We start from the raw sequence: 24,128 nt of genomic DNA, 5'->3' as shown, positions 1-24,128 counted from the left end.
TCAATGGACAAACATTAGTAGCACATATACATTTTTCATTTTGGTGCATTTTGGGCCTCTTTTAGGAAAATTCATCAAATTTTGACATTTTCACATTTGGGGTGTTTTTACAATTGTTTTGTCAATTGTCAAAACGGGTCAAATCTGACCTGAACAGTATGTAAAGGTTCATACAGCATTATATTTATTGGAGGTGTCCTGACATGTGCATTTTAATAAATATCAGATGTTTCATGATTTTTATTGTATATCACTTCTCATGTCCACTATGTTGTACCACAGAACACCCACTAATGACACTTCCCATTTTCAGTAGGTTCCACTATGACAGCGACATCTTCAAGCCTGGACTCCAGTCAAGCATATAAAACTTGGGGGTTAGGGTTAGGGTTAGGAATTGGAAAACGTCTGGTGGAGTTAGTCCACCTTTCCGTTTGATGGCAAAACATGCGCATATACCTACTTTTCACCATTCAGTGCTCAGGCCCTAATAAATCTGACTTGAGGAGACCAATATCTGCTGGCCAGAGTCTGCTGAAAGTAACATGGACTTTGCTAGTTTTATGGTTTGAGTCATAGGGTTAAAGTCTGGGTCTGATTTGATTGAACATAAAAATGATTCTCACGAGCTGACTGTGCTGCTGTCAGTGGAAGTAAAACGATTAGAAATCCACAACCTGCATTTGGGATTGAACAGCTAGAACTTTTCATCTGGAGTATCCACATGACGATCAAGTGCTGTATCTTCAATCAAGCCTCCTTATCCTGTTGAGTATAATCTACAATGTGCAGTAAGTGTTGCACAATCACACTACGCAAATATTAGAGAATGTTTAACCATAGACCATTTCGATGCATTCAAGGATAAATTAGCTGGTATGTTTGATAAACTGAAAGGTGCAAATTGTATGTAATGGTTTTAATATTGATTTGTTAAACCCAAATGGACACAAAAGGACAGAAGCCTTTTTCCTGTGATTATATGCAGACACTGCTAGATTGATAGACAACATACTAGCAAATAAAATGGCAAGCAAACCAATGGGTAGACTATGAATGAGAAAGATGACCTTCCTGTTTTTGCTATTTTTCAGCATTTTTTTTTTTAAGATAAAAAAAAAATGAAAATAGGTCTAACACTGATTCAATACAGAGCACCAGAAGCCATCACTGCCCTCAAGGTGGACCTAAGGAAACAAAACTGGATAGAGGTTTATGCTAATGATGATCCTATGAGGCTTTTTTGTCCACATTCATTGTACTATATGAAAGAAACCGTCCATTATGAAAACTGACAAAGGAGGATGATTAAAAGGATAGAGGACGCGTGTAAAAAGAAATGTATTATAAAGATTTAGAAACATATAACAAAAGAAGAAAAAGAAAACACATATGAGACATATAAAATAAGTTAATAAGTATTATGAGATCTAATAAGAAGGAGTGTTGGAATAAACTATTGGAGCAGTGAAGAAGTAACACTCAAGGGACATGGAGAGGGTTGTAGAAAAGTCAAATTAGTTTAAGATTAAGATTAAGAATTGAATGGTTATTTTGTAAATGTTGGATATAGTTTAGTAAATGAGATTGTGAAGATGAGAAAAAAGGTCGGTGTAGATCAGTGGTCACCAATCAGTGGCACCTGGAGAGCTCCTGCCCTGCATGTTTAAGGTATCACCCCACTCTGACACACCTGATTCTTATAATTAGGTCGTTATCAAGCAGCTGAAGCTTGTCAAGGGCTTGATAATGAGTTAACTATTAGAATAATGTGTGTTAGAGTGGGGAGACAACTAAAATAATGAAGGGCAGTGGCTCTCCAGTTGGTGACCACTGGTGTAGATGAAGATACTATTGATAAAAACTCCTACTCTACTTTATTAGGGGTGTTGATGATGAGAACAAAAAAGTTAAACTGGTTAAACTGAAATTGAAATGTCATCAGTAAAAAATATAATTGTATGTAATATAGTAGTATATGTACGATACATGTAGTGTATGTAGTCATATAAATGTGTACTCTTGACATATATCTGCAGTCAATCCTTCCAAACAGCAAAAGTCATTCCTAATTATAGAAGACAGTACAACAACATCTATTCTTCCATTATAGACCAATTTCTCTGCTTCCCAGTTCTTTAAAATGTTTTAGAGAATCTATTAGTGCAGCACAGTTTATTGAGTGACCATCAGTATGGCATTAGACCAACTAGGTTCACCTCAATGGCAATGATGGACCAGGTTAGAAGATATCTAGTGCAATGAACAACGAGGACTATACTGTGAAGATGTTTATAGACTTAAAGCATTGAATACTATCGATCAGGGCTGAGTATCAGTACTCGGTACCTTTAAAGTATTGACCGAAATAAATCAATACCAAGTAGTATCGAAACGTCTCCCGCCAAACAATCCCTGCGATCGATCCTTTATTTCACCCAAAGCTGGAAAATATGACTATTTGTACGGACTTCCTCACAGCCAACCAACAGCAAGCGTTCGGCCCATTATCACAGCAGCTACATGATGGGCATCGAATGAAGCACTCAATTGGTATATGTATCACGTAAAGGATACTTGGAGAGATAGGGATAAAAGGGATAGCACATTCATGGCTAAGAGGTTACCTTGATGACAGATATCAAAATATTCAAATAAATAATCAAATCTGATTAGTTGAAGGTTACTTGTGCTGGGCCCTAAACTGTTTATACTGTATATAAGTGATATTTGTGTTGAAAGTGCTTTATCTGCTGCTCTGGGAAACGTTTGTAACAGCTTCTGAATACAACGGAAAGGGACTAGAAAGTCTTAGAGGACTGGTTTGATATTAAAGTTTATAATTTTGGGTATCGTCAATGATGTTGAAATACAAAGACTGCGTGGAAATAAATTACTGGGCATGATAATTAATCGCAAATAATGTTGGAAAGTGCTAATACCCAATGGAAAAACAAAAATATTGAAGACCATTGCAATATAATATAAAACTAAAGATATCTTGAATCAGAACTTTATATATATACTGTATTGTTCTCTGGTAGTTTCCGTACATTACTTACTGTATAGAGGTATGAGGAAACACATACAAAACCAACACTAATCCAATTTTAATGCTACAAAGGAAAACTCACTAGTTAACTTACATGATTTAAAATCTTGTGGTCTAGTTTATCTCAAAAACTGCACAGATAATGTACATATCACAAAGTAATTCACTTCCCAACTGTATCCAAAGGTTGTTTGAAAGTAGAGAGAGCCAGTATGAATTCAGGGGAATAGGTATGTTTGGGGGGGGGGGGGGGGGGGTAAAGGACAGATATATAAAATAAATGTATATGTAATGTAATGTCAAAGGGATTAACTTGTCAAATAGCTGTGAGGATGTGTAGCTCACAGGGCTAAAAACAACAGAGGATAGCCTGAATCTAGCAGTAAAGGAGTTGCTTATAAGTCGATATAATAATCCTTCACCTCTTGAGTCAAATGCCTTATGTGCATTCATCTCTTCTTATTGAGGACCGAAATAAATTACTACTTCTTCGACTACGACTACGTAGAAATTATGATCTCTCTTTCTGTCATTCAGCAGTTTATTTCATTCAGAGGGGGCTGGGGGTCCTCTTCGTCCAGGTTACCGTGTCGCGCACCGTAACCCTGCTCCGAGTTTGTCATCATTAATGTTCGTACAAAAAACGTGTTGCTCTGCCGTGGCCTTTCTCAAGAGTCTCCTCCAACTCCTTTTTAATGCTCTCCGCTGGCCTGTGGCCCTGGCCGCAGGGAGCATTGTCATGGTGCTGAAGGTGGAGGGGATACTGGGAGGAGGTGAGTGTGAGAGTGTGTGTGTGCGTGTGTGTGTGTGTGTGAGAGGGGGGGCATGACGCTGCAGCAGTGGCAGCTGGCGGCCCAGCTTGCAGGGGCCATCTCTTCACAATGGAGAGCCTTCCCCCTGGGGCCAGTGATTTAGGACAGGGCTCTCTGGACAGGCCCCTGGAGAGGAGGAGAGAGGACACTGGCTTTGGAGGAACGCACCCTCCCTCCCTCCCTCCCTCCCTTCTTCCCTCCTTCCCTCCCTCCCTCCCTCCCACACCTCCACCTCCCCTCCTTTTCCTTGCCTTGTCCTCTAAAGCTTCCCTGCTGGTTCCCGTGCCCCTCCAGCTCCTCCACACACACTCCTGACACCCTCCCCTCATCCCACCGTGGCTAAGCTCTCTCCTGGGACGGGCAGGCCGGCCTCTGGATGGGGAGCATTCCTGAGGTGTAGCACACTAACGCTAGCTGGACACAATAGGGGGACGACAACAGGTGCGTGTGGATCCTCTGTCGTCCAGCGGCAGCTGAGAGATAGGGATGGGGGCTATTATGGCGCCATTATCCGCCGCTGCTCTACCGGTGGGCTGTTGGACCTCTTTTCTCGGAACAAAAACAAGGCTTTTTATGTGTAACCTGGTCTTGTACCCACCCTGCTCCGACAAGCCTCTCTTTCATCCTCCTACCCCAGCTAGCACCTGCCACCCCCGGGCCCTCCAAACAAGCCCAACGGCCACTTATCCCAAGATTGGATTCAATTCAATCGAAGCCCAACTGCAAGAAAACCTGAGACCACTTGTTTAAAATACCCACCACTTCATATTCGAGCCATAGAAATTATCCAGGCAGCCACCTCTGTACACCACCCAGCCCCCCTCCTCCTCCTCCTTCTCCTCCTCCTCCCTCCTCTGTCCCTCTGAATTATGTTATGTCTCAAATGAGCAGTCATACAGCAGATTGTTTGGTGCAGCCACTTGATATAACTGGTGACAATGCCTCTAACAGAGCGAGTGTCCTGGGGGGATAGGCAGTATTTGGTTACTGCATCCCTGATCTCTCCCCATTGTGGTGGGCTCTGGGTCCCATGGAAGGTTGAAAGGGGGTTTGGGGAGGGGGACATGTGCGCATATGTGGGCCCACAACGCAGGTGCCTACATCTGTTCATTTCTGGGCAGATGCTCATGGTTGTAGAGATAGAGAGGGAGAGTTAGAGAGAGAGAAAGAGAGGGGAGGGGTGCTGGACTTCCTCCATTTACTCTCTAATCATTCATCAAGGCAATTTGGCCTAGATGGTATAAAAATAGTTGAGTTGAGTGCGATAAATGGTGAGTTGTACCCCTTCTTTATCAAAGAAAGGGCCCAAATCACCCGTGTGTTTTATTTGTTATCATATGGCCAACAGTCTTTTAGTCTGGGGTTGTTTCTTCACAGTTTGGGCGAGTGCTGAAACAGAATATTTATCATTTAACAAGCTAATTTAAAAAAAACACCTTATCCAGCTTCTGAAATATGCAAATATTCTCAGTTTTATATCAGTAAATTTGATGTTTTTGGACTTTTAGTCAATCCAACATGTCACATTGGGCTTTGGTATATTGTGGTGGGAATTTGTCAGTTTATTGACATTTCCTAGCTTAAGTGGTACTACAGCATCTTAGTAACCCAATCTAAATGTCAGTGCCTCTGAGAAACAAATGAACCCTTTCACACATAGTGGTCACTACAGTGGACAGCTATTCAAAAGCAGTTTTCTTATATATGCATGATAATGGATTTTGATGGCATAGTTACACTTCAGCCACCACAGTAGACACTAGGGCATCATCCTATACTTTACCACTTTATCCAGAGTAACTTTTTTTTGGTTGTGATGTAATTTGATGAAAGAAAAAAATTAAATTCAAATATATTTTTTTTTATGCTGTGTTGAAGAAAGAACGGTGAGACTCTAAGAAGCAGAGGCTGAGATATCACCCCAAAATAGTGATTTTAAACTTCTCATAATACTTGATCTTGTGTTTCATAACTGCCCAAACTACCAGTTTTATCTTTTATAAGTCTGAAGTCTGACGCTGATACCAAGAAAACCCTGATAACATCACTACAATCAGTCAACTGCAAATTACATGTTTGCACCTTTAAATTGATTGATTTAGAACTAATAGACATATCGATGATAACAGAACTTATCTTTTGGTTTCAGTCAGGTTTTATCACCTAACGTGAACTTTACCGATAGTCTTGTGGAGTGAATGGGAGCAAATTCCTGCAGCCAGTTTCTACAATCTGGTAGAAAGCCTTCCTGGAAGAGTTGAGACAGTTACAGCAGCAGATTGGAGCCTGTTGATTGGGAAATGACACATGCACATTAATCATGTATGAGTTTAAGGGTGAGGTTTGTCCACATGCTTTTGGGCATGTGGTGTTTAAGATATATAAAAGATTGCCTACCAAAGGAAAGGTGCTGGTCATGTCAGTGTCCTCCATAGAAAAGAGAACAGATTATTGTTTTATGATTTTATTGTGTTTCATTTTATTGTCTTATGGTCCAATAAAATCCGTCGGCAGAGAGTTTTAAGTCTGCAGCCACGCATCCAGTGAGCATCCAGAACAAGAGATAGTGAATGAATGAAAGGAAAACAAAGATGTGTTCAGAATCCACACAACATGAATTGTAATCAGGGTTTAAGTCTGTAGTGTTTTAACACCGGAAAAGTGACTAAATGAAGTATACTCGACTGAAAAGTGCTTGACTTTTCGCCTGTGCTGTTTGTGGACACTGTTCTCCCACTATGCGACGCAAACAATGGAAATGGAGGAGCTACTCACAGCTGGACAACATTAAAAGTGATAGTGAACAGCTGTGCAACAAGCAAAAGAACCCCTCCAAACTACTACTTTTTGTCAGGTTTTAGTAAAGTCCTGCTAGTATAAAATGAAGTATGTTGATTTATTTTATACTAACTCCAAAAACAGAAGCTTATACTCTTATATTAAGAGTATTCGTATAAAGTACATACTGTATATAATTAGTATTTATAATAGAATTGAGAAAAAGTGTCTCTGTAATTCACTAAATGCCACCATGTTTAACATCAAGGACCAGATTAGACCACGAGCCGCCATTTGATACGATTTTTGCTCTAAGACGATTAAGTACAGAAAGTGTATGAAACTCAGGACCAACAGAGTCACACATCCTGTCATTGTGTAACTTACGGATTATAGTGAAAGTAAATCATTCTCCTTTCTGCTGGGCGATCCCAAGGAACCCCCTCAAGGACCCCTGGGACCCCACTTTGAGAGGCACTGCTCTAACATGCTCACAAGTCGATGCTTAGCAGTTATAAAAGTCGTGGTTCAACATCTTAGATTGGCGTGTTAGCGAGCTCACATTTACTAATTAACTCTCCACACACAGTAAAGCAGGGGATGGAGGGGATGTCATCGGCTTTGAAGGGTGTTTGGACATGAACAAACTTAAATGTGGACCTGCTGGTGGCGCTAGATGGAAAGTCAGAGGATCGCCAAAAGTCAAAAGGATTCATCCTCTGGAGATCATGAATAATTGTACATGATTTCATGGCAATCCATCCAATAGTGGTCAACTGCTACCAGCATGGCCATCGTGATGATGCAGCCTAGCATTGGTTAAGGTTCTCCGTTCTATCTCCGATCATAAGGCCTGTCGATTAAATGGTATATCCTTATTTGTAGACATTACATTTGGTTTCTCATCTTGCTATTTGCTTTATTTCACCTTTATACTTCTTAATTTACTCTTTAATGTCTGTTGTTTGTTGCTTTATCATTTTTATATTTACATTGAGGTGCTGGAAACCTGAATTTTCCATTGGGATCAATAAAGAGTCTATCTATCTATCTATCTATCTATCTATCTATCTATCTATCTATCTATCTATCTATCTATCTATCTATCTATCTATCTATCTATCTATCTATCTATCTATCTATCTATCTATCTATCTATCTATCTATCTATCTATCTATCTATCTATCTATCCATCCATCCATCCATCCATCCATCCATCCATCCATCCTTCCTTCCTTCCTTCCTTCTACTTATCTATCTATCTATCTATCTATCTATCTATCTATCTATCTATCTATCTATCTATCTATCTATCTATCTATCTATCTATCTATCTATCTATCTATCTATCTATCTATCTATCTATCTATCTATCTATCCATCCATCCATCCATCCATCCATCCATCCATCCATCCATCCATCCATCCATCCATCCATCCATCCATCCATCCATCCATCCATCCATCCATCCATCCATCCATCCATCCATCCATCCATCTATCTATCTATCTATCTATCTATCTATCTATCTATCTATCTATCTATCTATCTATCTATCTATCTATCTATCTATCTATCTATCCATCCATCCATCCATCCATCCATCCATCCATCCATCCATCCATCCTTCCTTCTACTTATCTATCTATCTATCTATCCATCCTTCCTTCCTTCTACTTACCTATCTATCTATCTATCTATCTATCTATCCATCCATCCATTCTTCCTTGCTTCCTTCGACTTACCCATCTATCTATCTATCCATCTATCCACCCATCCTTCCTTCCTTCCTTGTACTTACCCATCCACCTACCTACCTATCTACCTATCTATCTATCCTTCTACTTACTATCCATCTATCCATCTATCAATCTATCCATCCATCTATCTATCTATCTATTCATCCATCCATCCATCTATCTATTCCTACATCTTCATCAAACCATTCACTTCCTGTTTACACTTTGTTTTTTATGTAGCCTAATGAGTCATGAAATACATTTATAAAGGCTTATTATGTATATTCAGGTATCTGTACAACATAGATAGGTTATGTATTACTATTTAAATTCACTATGATATATTTAGAGGAGCATGTGTGGCTCATGGAGTTTATAATGAGTTTATTTAGTATTTAAATCTCCTACCAATCTATAATATTAGTAGAAATACCAACAGTGAGCTTTTCCCTTTCAGCTTTGCTTTCTGAGTAATAATCCCTTATAATAATCTTATAATAGCCTCCATCATATTTATGAAGTTTTGTGTCGGTGTGTTTGTTTAACCCTGCAGCTCTTCATCATCCTGGCAGGTTGATCACTCCTCAGAGCTAACATGTGTATTTGTTGTGAGTAAACGTGTCGCGCACAGTATCAGTTGTTGAATTATCGATTTTATTCATAGGGACCCGCATATGTTGTGGATGCGTCACCCCGGGGTGCGCGGCAGATGTGTTTTCATAAACATTGGCACGCGACTGGCCACGTACAGCTCTCTCTTTACCTCCCCCCTTAGGTCCCCAGTGTCTCTGCACATACACACACACACACACACGCACGCACGCACGCATGCACGCACGCACACACACTCGCACCACCCCCTCCCTCTCTCACACACACTTCTAGCGTACCCCCACCACACGAACACAAACACACACACACACACACACACACACACACACACTTTCAGGCGCGTCTCTGGGCCCCCCATGTAATTACTGCGGCACTCTTCCCATAAACTTAAGCTCAGCACGTCTCCAGTAACAGCAACGCATGCAAATGAGACAGCAGCCCGGACCGGCAGCCTCGGGGAGCCGTGGGAAGCCGTGGGGAGCCTCGGGGAGCCCTGAAGAGCCCTAGGGAGCCGCGGATCTGGCCTGTGGCCCCCTCTTCCAGCAGCTGGCCACAGTAATCTGATCTGGACACAAAGGAGCCTGTTGATCTCTGCGATTCAGCAGGTAAAGCAGGCTGAACCAGACAGAAGAAGACAGTCCAGTCCAGTTCTGAATCATGGGTCTCCAAAAGAGAAAACATGGAGGCAAAACCAACCTATTGACTTATCATATAAATAAATAAAAGCAGCCATAAACGCACTATTGAGTAGTACAGATTAATTGTAATTCCCTAAATGATTATTACACTAGTTTTTTTTATCATGCCGACCACTGTGTTTTGTGTGTAAACATCATTGAGGACTCGGGGAGGCGTGCGTAAAAGCATCTCTCACTTGAGAAAGTGCTGATTCAAAACCTTCCATTTCCTTGTGCCTTTCTAATACTAGCCTAGATTGGTGTGCAACCCCCCCCCCTCCCCCCCTCCTCATCCTCCTCCTCCCTGGCAGCGTTGGTTTGATGCCTTGCTCTTCCTCGCATCACTCAGGGCATGGAACCACCAGCTCTGGCACCATCACTGGCTCAGCTCATTGCGCTTAAACAGGGGGGAAGGCTTTCACTCCGGGTGAATATGCATCGATATTTCCTGAACTGATGATGTATCAGCTTTAAAAAAAAGCAGTTGATCATCACACAGTGGCACCCTCTCCTCCCCCTTTCTCCTTCCCCAATCACCCCTTCATATGATCGATATCGTGTGATGCGCGCCGTGTTTACGTTCCCACGAGTGACCATGTGGTGTCTCCTCTTCTGGGACCAAAAAAGAAAAAAAAAACCTCCTGGCTTCCCCCTCGCCATATGGCCCCGGAGGGCCCATACCGTTACAGGTCCTTTAACATGCTTCCAGTTGAGTGTAGACGGAGCCCGGTGGACAGAGGCGCATAGAGACGTGCGCTTCAGGCCGGAGGAGGGAAGGAGGGAGGGATGGAGGGAGGGAGGGAAGCAGGGAAATAAACGTCGTTTTCTGGATGTGAAGGGGGGGGTAGTTAGTGGCAGATGGCTTGTAAGGGTCTGTCCGCGTCTGAAGGCGTGTCGTGGTCCTTCACTGAAGACCCCCGTCCTCCCTCCCTGCTGCATTCACAATCAATGGAAATTAAAGCGCAGAGAATGGATGAATAGTCAGACCCCGAGTCACCCTTTTTTGTTTGGCACAGCTACTGGTGGGCAGGAGTTAAACTACAGCAGCCCCCTACAGTAGCACTTTAGTTAAACAGTCAGAGCTCAGCCAGCAGAAAGTAGGAACAACTGTGTCCAAACTGGGCAGGTTCCATTTTTTTTTTTGTGTGTGTTACAGGTTCAGCTCCTGGTTGAGTCCCTCAGATTAGTTTCAGTTGGTTTCCCAGCAGCAGCTTTATGTGGCTCTGGTTTAGTTTCTGGACATTATTGTTCAGGTTTAGTTTTCTATGTTGTTATTCTGCCTGTTCTGCACATATTCCTGCTGCTGGTTTAGCAGAAAATGTGACTGCAACTGATTCCTGATCAGAGTTCAATTTTGGGTCACATCAGATTATTGGCAAATGATTTAAATTCAGCTCATTTTTTGGGGGGGAAGACTTATCAATCTTGATTTAATTTCAGTTTTACCAACTTTTATATCGTTTTTCTTCCAGTTCCAATCCTAACTTTAGCCAAGACCAAGTTATAATTTGGTTTGACAGGTTTATATTGGGAGGTAAACCTGCAGCTCTTCATCTGGATACTAAAAGTGAAGTTAGGCTATTTTTAAAAGAAGCTCCACAGTGGCACTAAACGGAGATTTGTCCAACATATATGTTTCTAGAAGCTGTACAAACCTTCTTTTCTATTTTTTTTTAACTGCCTCCGTTTAAAGCCTATAGAAGACTTTTCTCTCTCGGAGTGAAAAATATAATTGATTTTCTTGTCTCTATGAGGGGTTAATTGTGATGGTCACGGTTCAGCCGACGTTTGGGTTGAGAAATGGCCCGGTGTGAAAGGAGAGATGGACAGGTTTATTAATGGAGGAGGACTTTGTTCGGTTGTTGCTCGCATTGATTAGAGGTAATAAGTAACTACAGACACATCAGCTCTGTTATGTGACATCAGAAGTGAAGGTAATTTGGATAAGAAAGGGAAAGCATGTCACTCTTTTTTTTTTTTTTTTTTGAAGGGGTGGAGGTTAGGGTGTGTGGAGGAGGAGGAGGAGGAGGGGGGGGGGATGTGACAGCCGCGGTGTGGAGGATGGATCAGCATCAGGTAACAAACACCGGAGAGAGACGCCGGAAGACACCAGCCGTGACGTACATGTCTAAACACGGTGACGCAATGTACGTAGCCGCTGGGCATCCCGCGCGTGCAGCTCCCTATAGGCCTCCTTTATACAGCAGGAGGAAAAAAAAAAATCACACTTTTTAATGAACGACCTAATTAAGAAACAACCCCCACCACCTCCTCCACCTCCTCCTTCTCCTACTCCCTAGCATATGCACGTGCACACACCACCACTTTTTTTTTACTCAATAATGACCCAAGTATGGTTTCCCCTCCTCGTGCGCTGCTACAGAGGAGGTGCTCAATATTCAAGGAGAAGAAAAAGAAAAAGTGAAATCTATAAGATGTTGGTGCAGTTATGTTTGTTTGAAGTGAAAAGTGTGTGTGTGGAGTGAGGGTATTGTGTATATGGAGGGGGGGGGGCGTGAGTGCGCGCGCTCAGCCAAGGCAAGCGCGCGCACGCTGTTATTGAGGGGAGAGCAGGTGCTGACCGAATTACCATACAGCTGAGGGAGAGAGAGAGAGAGAGAGAGAGAGAGAGAGAGAGAGAGAGAGAGAGAGAGAGAGAGAGAGAGAGAGAGAGAGAGAGAGAGCAAACTTATTCCTCCACCACACACACAATAACAAAAGTTCCCCCTCATGTTGGCCACGCGAGCGACTCCGGTGCGCGCGCCCCTACCCCCCCACCACCACCTCGGTTACACACACACACACACACATACATGGACACGCGTTTTTTCTTTTTTCATCTCAGCCCAGAGAATGAGAAAAAAGGGGGAGAGAGAGCAAAATGGGAAAGCAGGAGTCCAGCCCCTCAAGTCGTTTACCTCACCACGCAGCTCTGCCAAGGAATGTTTTCTTTAGTCTTTTGAGTCGATTCAAAGCATCAAATTCTTCCCACAACCAGAAATACCGAAATGTAGAGAGGGGTGTGTGTATGTAGAGAAGGAAACAGGGGAGGTAGAAGAGGAGGAGGAGGAGGAGGAGGAAGAGAGAGGAGGAAGGGTGAAAACAATTAACTGAGTCAGGGTTTGTCCAAGAAACTTTTTTTTTTTTTTTTCCTTTTCTTTTCTTTTTTACTCCTTTTGGAAGTTTTTCAATCAACTTCACACTGTTTGGAGATTTTTTTTTCTCCTCCTTTCTTTTTTTTTTTCTTTTTTTTCTCTTTGCTTGGCATTTTACCCCCTCCAAAAAAACATCTTAAGACACCAGAAACAAAGAAAACAGTCCAGTGAGACAACAGCTGGAGGGATCAAACCAGCCACATGTCAGTAACATCATGTCATCTTGGGGGGGGGGGGGGGGGGGCGACGACCTGGCATCTGGATGTTCCTCTAAACTCTTTATATTCTACTTTAGAGCAAATTATTACATCTAAAGAAGCTCAAATATGTTCCTAATGTGACTGAAACACGTTAATTGATGTGTTTGATTTACAGGAAGTGGAACTCTTAAGCTTCAAAAGTCCAATTTTATTGCCTATAATTCATTTAAATGTCAGATTTATCCTTTTTAAAAGAAGCTTTCTTAAATGTTTGATCCTCTCTGGAGGTTTTTATAGAAACATCTTTAAACATGGTGGGTTGATTTTAAGTCTTTCATCACAACAGGTTGGTCCTCTGCTTGTAAGGAGGGGTGACACAGCTTTTCCTTTCTTTCAAAATTTCACTTCTTCTTCTTCTTATTTGGCTCAAATACTTTCACACACGTCTCCATTTTTTTTTGAGGGGGGTGGTGGTGTGGGGTGAGGGTGGGGGGCTCAGATATTAACGCTGTGTGTGCTGTGCTGCTGCTGTAGGGGTAATGAGAAGGCTGTTGGGGTACTTGCATGGGATCCCATTGTGGAGAGCCGGGCCAGATTGGGAGGTGAAGTTGGGGAGGAGGACGAGGAGGAGGAGGAGGAGGGGGAGGGGGGAGGTGGTGGTGGTGGTGGAGGTGGAGGGGAGGGGGTCCATTTGCATGTTATTACCATAGCATGTGTCAGGCCGTATATAACAGGCTGCAGGCGGCCTTGGCTGGAGACAGACGCACAGTTCACAGTGAGGAAAGACATTAGGAGGAAGAAGGAAGCATGTTGGACCAGTGACAAATCTGTCCTTGGGTTAGACCAAGACCTTCACATAAAAAAAAAAGAAAAGAAAAAGCTACTTCCTAAATTTGTCACTTTCTCAACAAAAAGGAACCCATCCTTTTTCTTCTCTTTACGCACTGACTGGATTAACGCTTTTCTAACGGAACTGGAGGACTTCTCTATTTTTTTTTCAAACTGCCACCGAGCACACGAACAACTTCACACTTTTCTTTTTTTTTTATTATTGTGATTTTTTTTTTTTTTTTTTTTTTGAAGGTTTGGGATTTACCCCCTTTTGTTGTTCCTCGGGACATGAATGAAAGCGGCGTGGCTGACAGCGGCAGCAGTTGATGAGAAAACCCCGTGAGGCGACAGAAACGTGCTCAATGCATCTTTCTCAGAGGGATTGAACAGGAGGAGGCACCCTGAGGACACGCCGAGCCCCGAGACTTTTTACTCTATTTATTTATTATTTATTATGTATTTATTTAATATGGGGCGCTTCATCCTGCTGACTCTTACCGTCATGTCCATGTTGCTGTGCCAGGTAAGCTGGTGAATCTCTATTTCTTCCAAACAATGAACCATCACCCCCCCACCCCATACACACACACACACACCCCCCCACCCTCCACACACACACACACACACACACACACACACACACACACACACACACACACACACACGCTCCCCTCCCCTCCCACCACAACACACACGCTCATACAGAAGCAGCACTGTAAGTATAGTTGATGATAATAAGCTGCTTTCCTCCGCAGGGGTTTTGTTCGGGAGTGTTTGAGCTGAAGTTGCAGGAGTTCCTAAACAAGAAGGGAGTACAGGGCAACAAGAACTGCTGTAAAGGAGGCTTGACCTCGTCTTTCCAGCAGCAGTGCGAATGTAAAACCTTCTTCAGGATCTGTCTGAAGCACTACCAGCCCAATGCCTCCCCGGAACCACCGTGCACGTACGGCGGCGCTGTGACGCCCGTGCTCGGCTCCAACTCCTTCCAAGTGCCCGAAGTCATCCCGGAGAATTCATTCACCAACCCCATCAGGATTAACTTCGGTTTCACGTGGCCGGTAAGTACAGTGATTCATTTCCTATCTCACTAACAGTAGAAGTGAATGCAGCAGCAGCAACAACAAAAAAACGCGCCATTTTTTTTGGGGTTAAACCCGTGCGTAAAAACGAACCAGAACTAAGATGCTAAGAGGCGCATAACGTTTCCAGGTATTTAGTTACACAGGATCATGTTAGCTAGTTGGAGTGTGTATTCAGCTCAGTGTGTGAATGGCACAATCGCCTCAGGCTTGTGTTGGATGTTATCGCCACATCTCCGCTGGCCACCTGTCTCATGAAGCCATTTGTGTTCCCAGGGGACCTTCTCACTGATCATTGAGGCATTACACACCGACTCCAAAGACGACCTCTCCACAGGTAGGAAACAAACACCCTTCCCTTTTTCATTTCTATCACTTTTTTTACCCCCCCCCCCCCCTCCTCTCTCTCTCTCCACCAAAACATTTCACATCCTCTGTTTTAACCTCCAACACTTTCTATCTCCACTTATAGAGAACCCAGACCGCGTTATCAGCACCATGACCACCCAGAGGCATCTGACGGTGGGAGAGGAATGGTCCCAGGACCTGCACACCGGCGGCAGGACGGAGCTGAAGTACTCCTACCGGTTCGTGTGTGATGAGCACTACTACGGGGATGGCTGCTCGGTGTTCTGCCGGCCCAGAGACGATGCTTTCGGCCACTTCACCTGTGGAGAGCGCGGGGAGATTGTGTGTGACTCCGGCTGGAAGGGACAGTACTGCACTGAGCGTGAGTTACTAAACGTTGTTATTGTATTAGATATTAGAAGAGCATATGTGTGTGTGTGTGTGTGTGTGTGTGTGTGTGTGTGTGTGTGTGTGTGTGTGGTGATGAAAACTTAAAGGAAACAGCATTAAAATAGACTTTAAGACGCACAGAAAGCTCCTTTTGGATTAAAAAAAATCAGCGTAAAGTTACTTTAAAGTTGCGTTAAACTCAATATTAATACTTTATAAAATAACTAGGATTCATGTTTGTGTTTATTCTGGAAAATGTAAAGTTAAAAAAAAAGTTAATTTTCTATGTTGGGTCTATAATCAGAACCCCTGAGTGCCGTTAGAAGGCAACTTGTGCGTAAACACCACACTCCTCCCCCTCCTTTCCCCCTCTCTCTCTCACACACACACACACACACACACACACACACACACGACCACTTGATTTATTCTAAGGAAAGTTTTTGGGAATAATCTCACGCGTGCCATAAATTTACATGCTACCTTCCGATTCGTTACTCTCGGAGTGGGCCGGGCTCTGATTGGCCGAGGCGGGGGAGGTATTGTTTGAAGTGGGCAGCTGCCGGCAGAGAGGAGACAATGGAGCAGCTGTCGCGCACTGGCAACACACTCGCCAGCTGTCCACTCTTATCTGCCCCAATCCGAGACATTATGGGGAGTGTGTGTGTGTGAGTGAGTGTGTGTGTGCGCACAGAATGAATAAAAGAGTTTTGACCCGCAGCGAAGAAGAAAAAAAAAAGAGGAGGTGGTGGTGGTGGTGGTGGTGGTGGGGTGGGTTGAGGGGGTCTCTCTCTCTCTCTGTGTGTGTGTGTGTGTGTGTACGCTCTCTGTGGCACACACACACACATTCACACACTCCCTCCTTTGTCTATACACTATGTTAAGCAGAAAATTCTTCCACGGTGATAAGGAGATTGAGTTTAAGGTAGCAGCTAAATGGGAGTTTAGGTTATAGCCCCCCTCCTCTCTTTTATTTTAATGACTCTGTTGAGATTTTGAGGTGATAAGTTTTACTCCTTCTAGAGCAAAGATGTTTTTTTCTCTCCTCTTTTAAAAATGTCTAAAGGTGTTTTTTTTTATTTCTCCTCCTGTTCAGCAATCTGCCTGCCAGGCTGCGACGAAGAGCACGGCTTCTGTGAGAAACCCGGAGAGTGCAAGTGAGTTTTCTGTTTTTTCATCTCCACCCGTTCAGTTCATTGGGGCATTAATTAATTAGTGGGACACACATGAGGTAATGTGAGTGGACTGACCGGTGTTCCCTCCCTAATTGGACAACAACAGGTGCAGAGTGGGATTCAAAGGCCGCTACTGCGACGAGTGCATCCGTTACCCGGGCTGCCTCCACGGGACCTGCCAGCAGCCGTGGCAGTGCAACTGTCAGGAGGGCTGGGGGGGGCTCTTCTGCAACCAAGGTGAGGAGAGAGTGTGATAAGAGGTTTGGGGAGAAGGAGGGAGGGGTGGATGGAGGGATGGATGGATGGAGGGATGATGAAAGACTGACAGGAGAGGAACCAGAGAACAGTGATGGTCCAAACTCAGGGATTTGAGTGTTGGATTTGGTTAAAAAGTGAAAGTTTTTTAGAAGTTTAGGTTGCATATTAATCATTTTTGGTAAATTTACATCAGTGTAAAGCTGTTTATCAGTATAAGTGAAAGTTTTATGTGGATTTATGTCATTTAAATGTGGTTGAAACAATGATTTTGGGTAACCTGGGTAACCTAGACGTCACTTTCCAACCAAATTTAGTCCAGATTTGACCAAGATGCTGAGAGGTTCTTCTGCAAATAAGCAACATGAACACTTTCTAACATTTCTAGGTATATGTTGGTTGAAAATGACCAAAACTGAGCTTACTGGGAAGAAAGATAGAGGCAACAGGAAGTGGAAAAGGGTTTTTTTTTAAAGGCCAAGTTTCAAAGATCTTCAGTTTCTCTTTAATTGAAAACTGATATTTTTTTAAAAAGTCTACGAGGAAGAAGACGAGGAGGAGGAGGAGGAGGAGGCAAGAGTTAGTCAAATATCAAGATACCAACAAACCAGACGTCACCACTGTGGCAAAGAAACAACAACAACAACAGAGCAGCAGCAGCAGCAGCAGCAGTTGTTTCCAGATGGACAGTGAGAACAGGAAACAAAAAAAAAAAAAAAACACACAACACTGGAAGAAGAGAGAGTCAAGTGTGCGAGAGGACAAAAAGCCATTCTGTCGCTGCTGCTGTTGTGCTGCCATGTGTTGTGCTGAGGCTAATCCACATGTGCCGCTGTGTCTTTCCAGATCTCAACTATTGCACTCACCACAAGCCCTGCATGAATGGAGCCACTTGTAGCAACACTGGTCAGGGCAGCTACACCTGTTCCTGCAGGCCCGGCTTCACTGGGGCCAGCTGTGAGATCCAGGTCAATGAATGCGCTGGAAGCCCCTGCCGCAACGGAGGAAGCTGCACTGTAAGTATTGGTTTGGTTTTTTTTCTTCTTCTTCTTCTTCTCTTCTTAAATTATCTTGGAATCAACAGATAGAGAGAGAGAGCAGAGAGAGAGAGAGAGAGAGAGAGAGAGAGAGATAGAGAGACATTGTGGCTCATTTCCAGCAATGTTTGAATGAGGCTTCGCACATTTGTCTCATGCCTTTATCTCTTCTCCTCCCACATTTTCTGTTTTTGTTTTTTTTAACCCACTCTTTACTTATAAAACCAGAAAAGCCTCTAAAAATGAGAAATGAAAGCCTTATGAAACACACGCAGCAACACTGAGATTCATACGGCTGCATTTTGTAGCAGCTGCAGTTATAAGACAGACCCTGATGTCAAGCCTGTTCTATTTTTTCCCCCCGCAGGATTTGGAAAACACATATACCTGCACTTGCCCTCACGGTTTCTATGGCAACAACTGCGAGCTGAGTGCCATGACGTGCGCTGATGGGCCCTGCTCCAACGGTGGCCGCTGTGCTGACAACCCTGAAGGTGGATATTTCTGCCAGTGCCCGACTGGATACGCAGGATTCAACTGTGAGAAGAAGATTGACCACTGCACCTCCAGCCCTTGCTCCAACGGTAAGAAGCATCTCCGTCACGCCTCGTCTTTGAGATGTGAAGGTTCCTGACGATCAGATGAGTTAATGTCAGTCTTCTACTTTATTCACAGGTGCTCGCTGCGTCGATCTCGTCAACTCGTACCTGTGTCAGTGTCCAGATGGTTTCACCGGGATGAACTGCGACCACACCGGGGACGAGTGCTCGACGTTCCCTTGCCAGAACGGCGGCACCTGCCAGGAAGGTCTGGACGGCTACACCTGCACCTGCCCGCCGGGGTACACCGGCCGCAACTGCAGCTCGCCCATCAGCCGCTGTGAACACAACCCTTGTCACAACGGAGCCACCTGCCACGAGAGGAACAACCGCTACGTCTGCGCCTGCGTCCCCGGCTACGGCGGCAGAAACTGCCAGTTCCTGCTTCCCGAGCACGCAGCGATCCGCGGCTCAGAGGTTCCCTGGATGGCGGTCGGGTCCGGCGTGGCCCTGGTGCTGCTGCTGCTGGCGGGATGCGCCGTACTTGTTGGATTTTTCCGATCGAAAGTGCAGCACGGCGGTCAAATAGAGACCGCAGGTGAAGGAGAAACAATAAATAACCTGACTAACAACTGTCACCGTAGCGACAGAGACCTGGCGGTCAGCATGATGCCGACGCCGGGCGTCAAAAATATCAACAAGAAGATGGACTTCTGCAGTGGTGACCCCGATGAGGGATCTTCACCAGAAAGGAGCAGCTACAAGAGCCGCCACTCGCCTGCAGACTACAACCTCGTACACGAGGCGAACTACGAGCAGGCGGCTAAAGAGGCGATGCTGGAGGCGGCCTGCGAGGACAAGTGCCAATCCCTGGACTCGTTTGAGTTTGAGGAGAAACGCAGCAAACGTTTAAAATGGTAAATGTTTGACTCACTGAAAGGTTCAAATCTGCTCCAGTAAAGATGTAACACTGAGGCTGTGAGTACGATGACGCTAACGTTACTTTCTCCTTTTCTTCCCGACAGCGATGCATCAGAAAAGAAAGCCCCAGAAATGTCTGCATGTGCGGACACCAAGTACAAATCTGTGTTTGTGATGTCAGAGGAAAAGGACGAATGTATAATTGCAACTGAGGTGAGTTTGAATGTTTAACTTGTTCACATTTCAGTGGAAACCAAACTTCTCTGTGCTCTCTCTCATCTGGACAACAAACACTAACGTCTCTTCTTCTCTTCCTGTCTCAGGTGTAACGAGCCACCAATCGGCTGCCCGTTGCTTATTTGCTCTATGGGAGAGTTTTTATACTCCTTCAGATGCTGCTCTAACCCTAGGGGGAGGTGTCCCGCCTTGAGACTGCTGCTGATACTGAGACGTTTAACTGATATTCAGAGTGAGCTGGTTCTCTACTGGAAACTAAGCGCAGGCAGCGGCGGCCTGTGGGATAAGAACCTGGCGGGGTAAAAAAATAAATAAAGAAATAAATAAAAAAAACAAAAAGTTTACGGTTGAAAGTAAACTGCCTCTTAGCTTTCTGTTCTGCTTTTTTTTCCTTTTTGTATCGTGGGGAAACGGGGATAAAAAACTAAAATATAAATGGACACTGTCACGTGGCGATAACGTGCGACGCTACGATGTTTGTTTTTGCAACATTTGCACCCAGGCCGTTGTTCTCTAACCCACACGCCGTTGCTGAGCGCAGGAACTGCATCAAACGGTGGATGTTTGGCCATACTGGCCTGTTCTTCATGAGGCTGTGCCCCCATCACTAGACCTGTGAAGACTGTATGTATACTTGATCACTGTATTAACCGAAGTGCGTGTTCTTCCTTAAGCCCTCCAAACCATTTATGACATAGTATTGTTCTTTTTTTCTTTTTTTTTGTTGGTTTCTTTTTATTTGGGACATTGAAAACTTTTGTCTTAATAAAAAAAAAATATTGCTTTTTGATACAGATTGTCCTTTTTGTAAAATAAAGAAAGAAAAAAAAAACAAGAAAAAAGTTATGATTTAAAATTATGATTTAATTTAAGTTAATTTAATGATTTTGTGTTATTTTTATTTTGTATTGTATATTTGTGATGTTTGTTATGATTATTTAAGTTGGTTTCTTTAATGATGATATTTGCAAAGGCACTTCAGGTCAATGGGACTCTTCTTTTTTTTTTTTTTTTTTTAAGAAAATGTTATTTAAGAGGGATTGTACTGTACAAATTGTTATGTTACTGTCTCCTTTACCGTTTTTGAATGAAGGAATTAGCCAAGACTATTTTTCCAAATAAATATTCCTAAACATGAAATTTTAATTGCGTCCAACTTTTGTTTTGTCCATCTGCAAAGCACTCTGAAAAACACTTTTTTTTTTTTCTTTTTAAGGGGTCTGTGAGCAAAGTTAATCAGTAACATCTGTTGTCTTCCCCTGGCGACCCCATAGTGGGCTTTTCTATGCCGACACTGTTGGCTACTGCCAGAAGTTGAAAGTGTCTCCCTGGAGACGGGAGAGGGGGCCTATTCATATAAAACAATGTCCCTACGCTAGATTTACCACTCCTATTTCTCCTCCTAAAGAACAAGTCAGGTAATTCATGGCTCTAAAATTCAGATCAATGTAGAGTAACGCCTACTGGACATCTAACGCTTCAGCTCCTGCTATTAAAACCCTTCCGCTTTACACCAAAAATAACTTTTGTGACTTCTCTTTTCACTGCTGTAAAGTTTTGTCCCGGCCGAGGGAACAAACGTGCTATTTTTCTTCTTCACTATTACCTCTTTAAATTCCCTTCAGTTTTCTTTCTTAATTGCTCCACAAAGACGCTGATTGTATTTAGACACAAATAACTGTAAATCATCGGCCCGGTAGAGGTGGCCTCCGGAGGGGTTTATAACCCCACGGCATTATGGGAGCAGACTTCGGCAGACAATGATGGAATTGACAATGGGCCACACAAAAGGCCACCCTTGGGAGAGCCTGCATGTCCCTCGGCATGCTGGGAGAAAGAGAGTAACAGGAACAGATGTTGTTGAGTAACAGATGCCTTCTGGCCAGAGTTCAGCCGCGACCAGCCAGACCTTCAAAGGCTCCCGAAGCAGCACAGAAAAAAAGATTATCTATGGGCCTTCAAGAAAGGACAGCTTTTACATTGTGCTCCTGATAAATATGTTGGGATTTTGAGAAATGTGCAAGAGATGAGAAAAACACATAATGAGGAGGAGGAGGAGCGATGGATCAGATGAAGAGGAGTACAGTATTGAGGCGCTCTGGAGAAAAAAGCATTCAATCACATTTAAAGAGTAAAAAGAGAAAATATTTTAACATGTGAAAGAAAAAAAAATAGGAGCAGAGTTTAAACCCTTTATAGGACACTCATTGAAAGGAAGGGAGGAAGGAAGGAAGGGAGGAAGGAAGGATGGAGGAAAGAAGGAAGGTAGGGGGGAGGAAAGAAAGAGAGCAGGAGGGAGGGAGGAAGGGAAGAAAGAAGGAAGGGGGATGGAGGAAGGGAAGGAGGAGGAGGAGGAGAGAAGGAGGAGGGAGGAAGAACAGATGGAAGTAAGGAAAGGAAGGAAGGAAGGAAGGAAGGAAAGAAGGAAGGTAGGGGGGAGGAAAGAAAGAGAGCAGGAGGGAGGGAGGAAGGGAATAAAGAAGGAAGGGGGATGGAGGAGGAGGAGGAGAGAAGGAGGGAGGGAGGAAGAACAGATGGAAGTAAGGAAAGGAAGGAAGGAAGGAAAGAAGGAAGGTAGGGGGGAGGAAAGAAAGAGAGCAGGAGGGAGGGAGGGAGGAAGGGAAGAAAGAAGGAAGGGGGATGGAGGAGGAGGAGGAGAGAAGGAGGGAGGGAGGAAGAACAGATGGAAGGAAAGGAAGGAAGGAAGGAAAGAAGGAAGGTAGGGGGGAGGAAAGAAAGAGAGCAGGAGGGAGGGAGGAAGGGAAGAAAGAAGGAAGGGGGATGGAGGAAGGGAAGGAGGAGGAGGAGGAGGAGAGAAGGAGGGAGGGAGGAAGAACAGATGGAAGTAAGGAAAGGAAGGAAGGACGGAAGGAAGGAAAGAAGGAAGGTAGGGGGGAGGAAAGAAAGAGAGCAGGAGGGAGGGAGGAAGGGAAGAAAGAAGGAAGGGGGATGGAGGAAGGGAAGGAGGAGGAGGAGGAGAGAAGGAGGGAGGGAGGAAGAACACATGGAAGTAAGGAAAGGAAGGAAGGAAGGACGGAGGAAGGGAGGAGAGAAGGAGGGAGGGAGGGAGGAAGGACAGATGGAAGGAAGGAAAGGAAGGAAGGACGGAAGAAAAAAGGAACGAGGGAGGGAGAAAGGAAAAGAGGAAGGGAAGAAAGAAGGAAGGAAGGAAGGATGGAAGGAAGGAAAAGAAGGAAGGATGGAGGAAAGAAGGAAGGAAGGTAGGGGGAGGAAAGAAGGAAGGAAGGTAGGGGGGAGGAAAGAAAGAGAGAAGGAGGGAGGGAGGAAGGAAAGAAGGAAGGAAGGAAGAAGAAAGGGGGATGGAGGAAGGAAAGAAGGAAGGGTTCAAGTGATTCTGAATCTTGAATCTTGAACAATAAATAATATATAATGAACTTTTTGAAGCTCTGCAGAACCTGAACCAACAAGTCGTCCATCAAAATGCCGTTAACCCTTTATTAGGCAAATAATTATATTTGGTAACTTCTGTAAATATCCCAAAATATCCTTCCTTCCTTCCTTCCTTCCTTCCTTCCTTCCTTTCCTCCCTGCCTTCTTTCTTCCCTTCCTCTTTTCCTTCCTCCCTCCCTCGTTCCTTATTTCCTCCGTCCTTCCTTCCTTTCATTCCTTCCATCTGTTCTTCCTCCGTCCCTCCTTCTCTCCTCCCTTCCTTCTTTCCTTCCTCCATCCCCCTTTCTTCTTCCTTTCCTCCCTCCCTCCTCCCTTCCTTCTTTCCTTCCTCCATCCCCCTTTCTTCTTCCTTTCCTCCCTCCCTCCTTCCTTCTTTCCTTCCTCCATCCCCCTTTCTTCTTCCTTTCCTCCCTCCCTCCTTCCTTCTTTCCTTCCTCCATCCCCCTTTCTTCTTCCTTTCCTTCCTTCCATCTGTCCTTCCTCCCTCCCTCATTCTCTCCTCCTGTCCTTCTTTCCTTCCTCCCCCTTTCTTCTTTCTTCCATTCCTCCCTCCCTCCTTCTCTCTTTCTTTCCTCCCCCCACCTTCCTTCCTTCCTTCTTTCCTCCGTCCTTCCTTCCTTTCCTTCCTCCATCCTTCCTTCCTTCCTTTCAATGAGTGTCCTATAAAGGGTTAAAGGGATATTTTACATGAAGAAATAGAAACTTTCCAAACACTTCAGTAAGCTGCTAATAGAGTAGAAAAAAAGATATGTACCTTATTGGATGGAGAAGCTGTAAATGAAATGATCTGCCCTCCTTGGGATCAATGAAGGAATCTGAATCTGAATAATAAGAACAGTATAATAACGAGCGGCTCAGCAAGTTTATAAACTCATCCA

The 24,128-nt window shown here is 44.0% G+C and overlaps 1 protein-coding gene across 1 annotated transcript; it reads left to right on the top strand.

Annotated features, from left to right (window-relative positions):
• Positions 1 to 14,312: 14,312 nt before the first annotated feature.
• dla (deltaA) lies at positions 14,313 to 20,450 on the top strand. The gene is made up of 12 exons (XM_053341009.1): positions 14,313 to 14,381; positions 14,614 to 14,916; positions 15,214 to 15,274; positions 15,410 to 15,667; positions 16,772 to 16,832; positions 16,957 to 17,087; positions 17,952 to 18,121; positions 18,510 to 18,726; positions 18,818 to 19,598; positions 19,707 to 19,815; positions 20,071 to 20,138; positions 20,342 to 20,450. Exons 1-12 carry the CDS (start codon positions 14,313 to 14,315, stop codon positions 20,448 to 20,450), a joined length of 2,337 nt encoding a protein of 778 aa, XP_053196984.1.
• Positions 20,451 to 24,128: the final 3,678 nt, after the last annotated feature.

The sequence above is a fragment of the Scomber japonicus genome, chromosome 2 (genome assembly GCF_027409825.1).
Source record: "Scomber japonicus isolate fScoJap1 chromosome 2, fScoJap1.pri, whole genome shotgun sequence".
In the NCBI taxonomy this organism is placed as follows: domain Eukaryota; kingdom Metazoa; phylum Chordata; class Actinopteri; order Scombriformes; family Scombridae; genus Scomber; species Scomber japonicus.
Note: the sequence above shows the minus strand (reverse complement) of the source record. Positions and strands in the feature narration are given on the sequence as shown.

Excerpts from the sequence above, each read along its gene's own strand:
- dla (XM_053341009.1), top strand. The coding sequence starts at position 14,313 with ATGTATTTATTTAATATGGGGCGCTTCATCCTGCTGACTCTTACCGTC. Across the intron at positions 15,668-16,771 it reads GGGACAGTACTGCACTGAGC|CAATCTGCCTGCCAGGCTGC; the intron begins GTGAGTTACTAA and ends CCTCCTGTTCAG. Across the intron at positions 20,139-20,341 it reads TGGGATAAGAACCTGGCGGG|GCCGTTGTTCTCTAACCCAC; the intron begins GTAAAAAAATAA and ends ATTTGCACCCAG.